This window comes from Otolemur garnettii, unplaced genomic scaffold (genome assembly GCF_000181295.1).
Source record: "Otolemur garnettii isolate 467f Iridium unplaced genomic scaffold, OtoGar3 scaffold00003, whole genome shotgun sequence".
Lineage (NCBI taxonomy): Eukaryota > Metazoa > Chordata > Mammalia > Primates > Galagidae > Otolemur > Otolemur garnettii.
This window is the reverse complement of record NW_003852398.1, coordinates 34,848,453-34,859,678: the sequence shown is the minus strand read 5'-3', so window position 1 is coordinate 34,859,678 and position 11,226 is coordinate 34,848,453. Positions and strand designations below refer to the sequence as shown.

Here is an 11,226-nt window from a genome sequence, read left to right as displayed (position 1 = left end):
AAAAAAAAGAGTTATTTAAATTTCAAATACCTATATGGTTAACCAATAGTTTGGTTAATCATAGACTTAAAAATGTAAACTCATTTTCCTTTTTTAAAATTTAACACTGTTAAGGAAAAGTATGTTATCAGTTTACTTCTCATTCTTTTATCTGTGAACTTCTTTACTCCCTTTTAGATTTTTTCTATTTTTAATGGTATATGGTAGAATATGGTAGAATAATATATGGTAGATCCCAACCTGAAAGTCACATAATATAATGCATTTTTTTCCTTTGAGTAACTAAAGTTTTCATTTTCAAAATTTCCATATGGCAAGTTTTCACAATTTATGCTTGTTTCACACTTGCTATTTTCTTATTTTTATTTGAGTAAAGTAAATATCCTTTATTTAAAGTTCTTCCCATACTGTTCTTCATCTCTATTTCTTACGGTGGAAAAATAACCTTTTTATTTGTTGAGTATTTTTCGTGGCGTTAGTCCCTCCTCATAAGCTTGCTGATGTTTTATTGAGAACTTATCTCCTAGTGAGGTTTATTTCCCACTAGTACTGTTTTTGATAATCTTGGTAAAGGGAGGAAAGAAAAAAGGGCTCTCAAGGTAGTTCGAGCCCTGGCCTCTGAAAATCCAAGCCTTATTAAGAAGCTTAGCTTAACTTTGCCATGCACAGCTAAAAGTGTTGGGACCAACCCCTAAAGATGTGTTTGAGCTGGGCCCAAGGCTCTCTTGGGTGGCGCTGTTCTGCATTTGCTCTACAAGGCAAAAATCTCAGGGACTGTCCCTCTGTGTTTCTTGGTTGTCATGGTGTCTGATAAAACTAATATACATAAGAGTTAATGGAGAAATTTTCAAATTTTTAATCTCCTGAGTGAGCAAGCTGATTTAGAGGAAAATTCAATTGTATCTGAAGTAAATTGATGCATGGGAAATATATGGGTGGAACAAATCACAGTCAGGATTCAGGTAATAAACTTGTATAATAATACTCAGAAAGAGGATAACATAATCCAAGATTCCACTGAAACAGTGGTTGCTATTTATTTTAGAAAATAGTACGGGACCCTATGGTAATGCAAAATTTACTTGCTTCTTCCATGATAGTCATCTCATAATGAAATCATCTGTTAAGAATTATTCTGGTTATAGAGAAGTCAAAGCTGAGTACTATCCCTGTTACCAGAGTGGGATCTAGCATGAAGAAATATAGGACAATATAAACATAATGTTCACCTAATAATTACCTGACCTATGCCTCATGTACCTTATTAGTCCATAATAAAAAGAAATCCTACCCTGAATACTGATAGTCTCACTGTTAAAAACAGAGACTACCTAGGGACTAACACCTAAGTAATTTTCCCACTGTTGCCCAACGACAGATACCTCAGCCCTCTTTTGGTATCCAACACCATGGGCAATGGAATCTACATGCTTTGACATAGTGAGACTCTGTCTCAAAAAAAAAAAAACAGCAAGAGAGAAGCTACTTATCATACACAAAAGATTCTCAAATACAAAAGAAAAGCATCATAAAGTTAACTACAAAAATATTTATGCAGTATTTATGCAGAGTTTGTAGCTCTTTCTGATTTAAAAGATGATTGCATAAAGCAATAATTATAAATACATATTTGTGGATATGTAATTTGTAAAGATGTGATTTGTAATGACAATGCAGCTCCAAGGAGGGGAAAGACAATAAAACTATACAAGAACAAAGTTCTATATACTATTGAAATTAAGTTGATACCAATTTTAAGTTGGTAAAAGTTAAGATGTTAATTTTAATAACCAGGGAAAACACCAAGGAAAGAACAAGGTTGAGTACTATGGCTTATTTTCAGAATCCCAGCATTTTGGGAGGCCAGGGCAAAAGGATAACTTGAGACTAGGAGTTTGAGACCAGCCTGACCAACATAGCTTGACTTCCTCTCTACAAAGAAATAAAAATTTGAGTGAGATATATGGTACATGTCTGTAGTCCCAGGTATTCAAGAGGCTGAGGTTGGAGGATCATTTGACCCTAGGAATTCAAGGTCTCAGTGGGCTATGATTATGTCACTGCAACTCAACCTGGGCAACAGAATAAGACCCTGTTTCAAAAATATTAAGTAACTTTTTTGAAATTACTTCAATAATGTAAATGGGGTGAAACTAGGTAAAGAATTTAAGAAGAATCAGAAAATGCATAGAATGTGTTGAGTTAATGCTTTTTCGAATCAGCATGTGAATTTGTCAATATCTTGGCTTATTACCTTTAATATTTTTATTTCCTATATACTTTACATTTATTTTCTCTAGATTTTTCTTGGACTTAAAAACTAGGTTTGTTGAAATTTGATGTTTTTATCCAAGAGGGCATTTTATCATTTTGTAATTACTTGTGTGCTAAATTGTTGCTACATTATAGTTGATACTGGTATTAAGATTAAGATTTCACTGTAAGAATAAACGTAAGATAATTGGGACCATGCCTATGGTTCATCTTACAAGACCACATGTGAATCTTTCTAAAAGTAGAATGTAAATATCTTAACACAATTAGTAAGAAAATGACATAAAGGCTATGTTAACCAGTTTGATAAAAATATTTCAGATGTATATAGACCCAGCACACTGTACCCCATGACTGCATTAATGTACACAGCTATGATTTAATTTTTTTAAAAGGGAAAATAATACTGATTAAGGAAAACTTAAAATCTCGTAATCCCATCATTAAAAATAAAAGAAAGAAAGAAAAAATAAGAAATATGAATCTGATACCCTAAATATAAAGATAAATGTGTTGATTACAGATACATTGTAGACTCACATGCAAGTGTACCGTGAGATCAGACTTTTTTTCTTACTCTGGGAATTATTGACTTTGATTTAAAATAATGGATTTAGTATTGAATTCTGTCTAATTATAAGTAACAGCTGAATAAATAATATCAATGCCTGTCAAAAAATAAAAAATATATATAAAATAAAAGCAAATAAATAAATAAATAAATATTAAAGGAAATGGCAAGACAATTAAAATTATAGCCAAGAAAATATTTCTTTAATATGAAGAATACAGTAGTTGAGGAATAAAATAAAAAGATACAAAACATGTAGTAAACAAGGCAAAATAGTGGACATAAATCTACCTTTATTAGTAATTACATTAAATGTGAATGGATTACACTCCAATTAAAAAACAGAAACTGGCAGAATGGTATTTTACAAATGATCCATCTAAAAGATACAAACTTTAGATTCAAAGACACAAATAAGTTGAAAGTAAGAGGATGGAAAAAGGTATTCCATGTAGATAGTAACCAAAAGAGAGCTGGTATGGCTACTTTAATATCAGGGAAAATATGTCACAAAACAAATTAAGATGTTACTAAAATAAAAAGTTGAGGGGAATTTTTATAATGACAAAAGGGTCAATCTATTACCAAGATAGAACAATTTTAAACATACATTTACCTAACAATACAGCCCAAAAATAAATGAAGAAAAACTCACACAAATAAAGGAATAAGTTTAACAAAAATAGCTGAAAATTTTCATACTACTACTTTCAATAATAAATAGAGCAAAAAAATAGAATATCAACAAGAAAAAAGAAGACTCGGGTAACATTACAAACCAACTATTTCTAATACTATTCCACCCAACAATAGTAGGATACACATTCTTCGCAAGTGCACATGGAACATTCTCTGTAAACAAGTCTCAGTAAATTTAAAATAGTTAAAATTATACAAAGTGTATTTTTTCCAGCTCTGATGGAATGAAATTAAAAAGCAGCAGCAGGAGGAAATTTGGGAAATTCACAAATATGTGGAAATTAAACCCATTTCTAAATAAACAATGAGACAAAGAATAAATCACAAAGGACATTATGAATTACTCTGAAATTAATGGCGATGAAAATACAAGATATCAAAACTTATGGAATGTGATAAAAATTGTGCTTAGAGGGGAAATTATAGCTGAAGATACACATATATTATATATATACATAAATATATTTTAATATATACATATATGTATTTATATGTATTTTGAGACAGAGTCTCAAACTGTCACCCTGGGTAGAGTGCCATGGCATCACACTCATAGCAATCTCAAACTTTTGGCATAAGCAATTCTCTTGCCTCAGCCTCCCAAGTAGCTGGGACTACAGGTGCCCACCACAACACCTAGCTATTCTTTGGTTGTAGTTGTCATTGTTGTTTGGCAGGCCCAGGCTGGATTTGAACCCACCAGCTCCAGTGTATGTGGCTGGTGCCCTAGCTGCTTGAGCTATGCCAATATTTTTAAAAAGATCTCAAACTGCCACATTAAGAAACAATAACAAAAAAGGAAAGCATACTATACCCAAAGCAAATAGAAAGAAGGAAATTATTAGAGTGAAAATTAATGAAATAGATAATAGAAAAATGCAATAGAAAAATCAAATAAATCAAAGGTTAGTGCTTTGAAGAGATCAACAAAATTGGAAAACTGTTAGCTAAGCTCACCAAGAAAAAGAGAGAGATCTGAAATTAATAATATTAGGAATAATAGAGGGGGCAATTATAAATTATGACATATTTTACAGGAAATAAAATGGATTATAAGGGAATACTGTGAACAATTTTGAACCAACAAATTAGAAAATCTAAATGAAATGAAAAAATTCCTAGAAACACACAAAGTACTAGAACTGATTAAGGAATAAATATAAAATGAATAGACTTATAACAAGTAAAGAGATTTAAGCAGCAATGAAGAACTTTTCACAAAGAAAAGGCCAGGACCAGATGGTTTCACTGGTGAATTCTACCAAATGTCTAAGGAAGAATTAGCACCAGTACTTGACAAACCCATTAACAAAATTAAGGAACAGGGACTCCTTCTATGAGGCCAGTATTACTCTGATGACAAAACCAGAAAAAAATAACATGAGGAAAGAAATATATATACCAATTTTCCTTATGAATGTAGATGCAAAATTCCTTAACAGAATATTAGCAAAGGACTTCAACAACGTATGAAAAAGATTGTGCATCATGACCAAGTGGGATTTATCTCAGGCATGCAAGATTGGTTCAACATATGAAAATCAATCAATGCAATACACCTTATTAAAAGGATAAAGGACTCAATAAATGCAGAAAATCATTTTATAAAATCCAATATCTTTTCATGATAAAAACACTCAACAAATTAGGAATAATTTGCAATGTTCTCAGCCTCATAAAAAGCAGGTACATAAAACCCCATAGCTAACTTCATAATAGGGAAAACCCAAAAGCTTTTTCCTTCAGATCAGGAACAAAACAAGGATATCTGCTATTATTGCTTGTATTTAATATTATGTTGGAGGCTCTAGCCAGGGCAATTAGGCAAGGAAAAAAAATCATTCATATTGGAAAATAAAGAAATAAATTTATCTATATTTGTAGGTGACATTATTTTGTATACAGAAAATCCTAAGGAATTCACAAAAAAATTACCAACATTAATAAATGAGTTCAGCAAGGTTGCAGGATACAAGATCAATTTTTACACCAAACAATATAAAACATTACCAAAAGAAAGTGTCAGGAAATGGAAAGTGTTTCTGGATTAGATCTAAGATTGTTAAATTAGTGGTATCCCCCCAAATTGACATTCAGATTCATTGCAATCCCTATTAAAATTCTCGTTGGCTTGGCAAACTGGCCCTTATATTTCTAAGAAAATGGAAAGAACCCAGAATGGATAAATCAATCTTAAAAATAAAAGAACAAAGTTAAAGGACTCACACTTTTTTATTTTAAAAATGTATTCTATTCTAAGTTAGACATTAAATATTTGGATAATTTGATACATTAAACATGTAGTATGTACCAGAAGGAATTATTAGAAATTATTGAAATTCCACCATGAAATTCTCAGGTCAAACTTTAATTAATCTCTTGTTGACATTTACATTCAGTGAGTGTGATTTTGAAAACTATTTTATAGATTTAAGTTTGGGAGGTTGGCTGGTATTAAAATTCAATTTTCTTTCACTAATGAGCACTATTGTTTGCTTTATAACTATTTCATTCAAATGGCCAACTGATGTATCTAATTTATCTATCTAATAAAATATTTCAGAAGATCATTCCTTTAACAAGAATTTCTAATAAAATCCACAAAATTAATATTAGCCATTTATTACTGTTAGCTTAACATTTTGAAATAATGCCATTAGAAATATGACTGAAGGAAATAAAGATACTAGCTAAAATCTAATACCTATTTGACTAATTTATCTTTCTTTCTCTCAATAATTAATGTTTAGTATCCCTCCACTTTCCCCCTTCAAGTTAAGAACAAAACAATACTTCAGTCATCATGATGTTAAAAAAATACTCTTTATTTTTGAAAAAGAGTACTCAAAATTTAAAGGTATGAACTTAATATTTTTCACTTTAGGACTACTTGTATTCCAATTTCTTTTTTTCTTTTTCTTTTTAGAGACAGGGTCTTGCTATGTTGCCTAGGATGGTCTTAAATTCTTAGGCTCAAGATATTCTCTTGCCTCAACCTCCCAAATACCAAATTTCTTTAAAATGACTTGTATCTTTCCTTCAATAATATTTAAAGTTTTTCCTATATTTTACTAAGGAGGAATTAAAACTGCTATTTAATTTCTTGAGTATTTATTTAACTATCCTATTTATTTTGTATATTTAAAATGAAAGAATTAAATATATTTTACTTCATTCATGCCTGGCAACCAGTTATATAAATAGTCAAATGAATCATTCACAATAAATAATACACCATCCTTGACTAGGAATAAATGGTTTTTAGGTGATTATTCTTTCTATCATTAGTTCCTTTACCATGAAGTTATAATAGATGTTTTTTCTGACAAATTTGGCAGTTTAAGGGAATAATCTATGGCATAATATGCTACACTATTCTTCCAGACCCTCTTAATTATAACTTGAAACCCCTTATCAGAAAATAGCAACATTTCAAAAGGTCTACACATAGATATTTTTTCTCTGTATTTAAGACTGGAGTAATTATATGTCACTCTCAACTTTTTTTGCCTAATTAATGATCTATACAAAAATGTTGAGTATTAGTTTTCTTTCTAGTTTCTAAGTTGTATAAATTTATCTCTTTGCTGGTAACCATCTCTAAAGGGAGAGAAAGCGTTTCAAAAGTTCTAACAATAACTGAAAACTTTGGCTGAGCTTGGTGCCATTAGCCTATACCCCAGCTACTTACTTGGGAGGGTGAGGCAGGAAGATTGCTTAAGGGGTTTGAGGTTGCAGTGGTTATCATCTTAACTCACTGCACCCTAGCCTGGTGCTTCAAACAAACAAATATTGCATATTTAAGCTATTATATCAAAGTACTTAAGGCAAGGCTGAAGCTTGGTTTCACATTATTTAAAAAGTTGTGCAGCTCTCCAGTTCTACTTAGACACTCAAAAGAATGGTTTTTTGGGCCTCACTGTAACAGTTCAAATCCTGGCTCTGCTATTTCACATGGCATGTGACTTTGGACAGGTTATTTAAACTTTCTGTGCCTCAATTTATTCATGTATAAAATGAAAAAAATAAATATTATATTGTGCTTCAGGTCTGGCAACCAATTATTGTAAATAGTTGCATGAATCCTTCAAAATAAGTGATACACCTCTGGTGACTAGGAATAAATGTTTTTTGAGGTGATCATTCTTTATGTCACTAACTTGGAGGGTCATGGGGGGGGATAAAATGAGTTAATGCACGTAAAATGCTTAGAATAATATCTGGCATCTAATGTTACATATATGTTAAATTTAGATTCCATTTGCTTTTGGATTGCAAAAGGAACTAAAAAGAGCTGATTCTCAATACTTTTTATATGTTAACATGTAAGAATAAATAAGTTCTGAACTCCTTAACTTGAATCTAACTAGAATTTGACTACTATGTTAGGAAGAATTTTCTCTTTATTTTGCCCAGGAGATTTGTTTTCAATTTATGTGTAAACTTTTTATTCTTTTTAATGTATATTTAAATTTTGTTTCATTTCATTTAATGTTTATGTATATTCTATCTCCTCCAAGTTACTTTAAATGTGAAAGAAAATTGTAGGATATTAATATTGTTGTGGCCCTGATATATCACTTATAGAAATTAATAGAAATAGAATCAAATTAAATTTAATTAAACAGTGTTTACCATGTAATATAGTCCCATTTCTCAGAATTTTGTATTTAATTTCAAACATGTTCATGAGTGAATAGTGATCTGACAATAATCTACCCATATAGGTAAAAACACATTTGAATAAATTAATTTATTGATTCAACTGGTATTTATTGAATAACTGCTATAATTTATGCATCTTTCAGAAATAATTTTTACTAATACTTTCTATCACTATCAGCATCTGATACATGTATTATTGTTTTTCTTTAAAAATAATTCATCTAATATGAATTATAAATTATCATAATTGAATTAATTAGATAATTAAATGAAATAAGACATTCAAGGGAAGGAAATTTTATATGTGACAGGGTAAGTAGTACTCCAGTCAATGTATTAATTGTAGTCTATGATCTATGTCCAGTGGTGCCAGTTCTTACCTATTGTATCAGGATAGTCACAACAGTTACACATTCTGTGCTGGAAGCCATTTTATACACCCTTCTCCTTTTCATCACCTATGAGTAGACCAGGCCTAGGACCTAAGGCACCTTTTGCTCACAGATTAAAATGTGTTAAATCAGTGCTTTTTGTCTCCCCCCAGATCAGATGATCAAAGAATATGATACCTAGTATACAAAGGGTGAGTGTGGTAACAAGCAAACTCCTTATAAAATATAGATTACATATATCTGGTAAGTAAGCCCACTTTAACGTCTTTATCTTAACAAAATTCTAAGATTTTTTACTCTTTTAATTTTATCTTGATAAGATCCTAATAGCCAATTTGAATAATCAAATCCTATCATCCTCTGAGCTTCGGTTTCCTTTTCTGTAAACTCCTCTTTCACTTCTCGAGTTCTACAAATCTGTGATTCTGATACTATTTGTCTTATTTCTATATTTAATGTGAGTTCACACTTGAAATGACAGGACAAAACGAGGCTCCTATATTACTATTTTGCATGCCAGTGTAGGAAAATAGAACCAACCTATCATTTGAACAACACTTTCTTTATAATGTGGTACAGAACATCTGAATCTTTTGCATCGTAGTAAAGGTCTTACATTCTAAGAACATCTAACATTTAGTAACATCTAAAAAGATGTAACTATGTAGTATTATGAATTGAATTGAAATTTTATAAGAACTTACCTGTCCCCAGTTAGATCATTCAAAAGAGAAATGGAGTTCTTTGAAGTTCCATTAATAATAAGGGTGTGGGAAAATTGAGATATCTTCTTGATTTGTGCTCAGGATTATTCTAGTTTATAAAATGTAATGGGATAACCTTGTAAGTCATGCAATTTCATATAAAAATAACGTTCGTAAAAATTCCATTCTTCTAAAAATGGCTTTCATTTGGCAACTTCCAAATTGTGCTTTGACTCGAAAACATTAATTTCTCAATCTAGACACAGGGTGGCGCTGCAGGCTAAGATTGTGAATAAAGAACTCTATAAAGCTCGCGTATTCTTTTGTGTTGAGAGACGCGATCAAAAACTCAGGCTAGAAGCTTTGCAAGCAGTACAGGGTTACCAACGAGTTTGAGCAGCGATGTACTAACGAATTTAAGATTAAAGCAAGTTTGTGGCTATTCCTCCAAGCAAGAAATTGGAATTGAATGTCTCAAGCCTTTTTGTGATTGCTGAAGACATCGGATGTAAACACCTTAACTCCAACATGGAGAAGCTAGAGAGAATTCATCCAAACAGGCAAGTGTTGACATTTATTTTAATGGTGTTATTTTCTCAGGTTCTCCCTGAGCCTATTCGTTATTCTGTGCCAGAGGAAACAGAGAGTGGCACCTTTGTAGGCCAACTGATCAAGGATCTGGGCCTTCAAACTGGGGAACTGGCTGCTCGGTCGGCCCGGGTGGTGTCTGACGATGACAAGCAGCCTTTGCAGCTGGATCGTCAGACAGGAGATTTGTTTCTGAAGGAGAAACTAGACCGGGAAGAGCTATGTGGTCCTACTGAACCGTGCGTACTGCATTTCCAAGTGCTCCTGGAAATGCCGGTACAGTTTTTTCAAGGAGAATTAGCAATCCAGGACATAAATGACCACTCTCCAGTATTCTCTGATAAGGAAGTGCTCTTGAAAATACCGGAAAACAGCCAGCCAGGAACTCTATTTCCGTTGATATTCGCTCAGGATTTGGATGTGGGTACTAATGGTCTTCAAAAGTACACAATCAGCCCCAATTCTCATTTTCATATTCTCACTCGAGACAATAGTGAGGGCAAGAAATACCCAGATTTGGTGCAGGACAAAGCTTTGGACCGAGAGGAGCAGGCTGAGTTCAGCTTAACCCTTATAGCACTGGATGGTGGGTCACCACCAAGGTCTGGCACCGTCATGGTTCAAATCCTGATCATGGATGTCAATGACAATGCTCCTGAGTTTGTGCACACCCCATATGAGGTGCATGTCCTGGAAAATTGCCCGGTAGATTCTGCAGTTTTTAGTGTCACAGCTAGGGATGTAGATGGTGGGAACTTTGGGAGTGTTTCCTATGGCTTGTTCCAAGCATCAGATGAAATTAAACAAACTTTCTCAGTAAATGAGGTTACAGGAGAAATCCTACTGAAAAAGAAATTGGATTTTGAAAAAATTAAATCTTACCGTGTGGAAATTGAGGCCACGGATGGAGGAGGCCTTTCTGGGAAAGGGACAGTAGTCATAGAGGTGGTGGATGTGAATGACAATGCCCCCGAACTTACCATATCTTCAATCACTAGCTCCATCCCAGAAAATGCCCCTGAGACAGTAGTTTCTATCTTCCGAATTCGAGATAGAGATTCCGGAGACAATGGAAAGATGATTTGCTCTATTCCAGATAACTTGCCATTCCTTCTAAAGCCAATTTTCAAGAATTTCTATACCCTGGTAACAGAAAGACCTCTGGATAGAGAGAAAAGAGCTGAGTACAATATTACCATCACCGTCAGCGACCTGGGGACACCTAGGCTGAAAACAGAGTACAGCATAACCCTGATGGTATCAGATGTCAATGACAACGCCCCCACTTTCATCCAAAACTCCTACACTCTGTTCGTCCGAGAAAACAACAGCC

General features: G+C 32.8%; 1 protein-coding gene across 1 annotated transcript in view; it reads left to right on the top strand.

Moving 5' to 3' along the window:
- LOC100956537 (protocadherin beta-2-like) overlaps positions 1–11,226 on the top strand; it is a 25,026-nt gene that overhangs the window by 12,543 nt on the left and 1,257 nt on the right. The window contains exon 3 of the mRNA XM_012806974.2: positions 9,906–11,207. Within this exon, the coding sequence (XP_012662428.1) occupies positions 9,906–11,207 (1,302 nt within the window). The remainder of the gene's footprint in view (positions 1–9,905; positions 11,208–11,226) is intronic.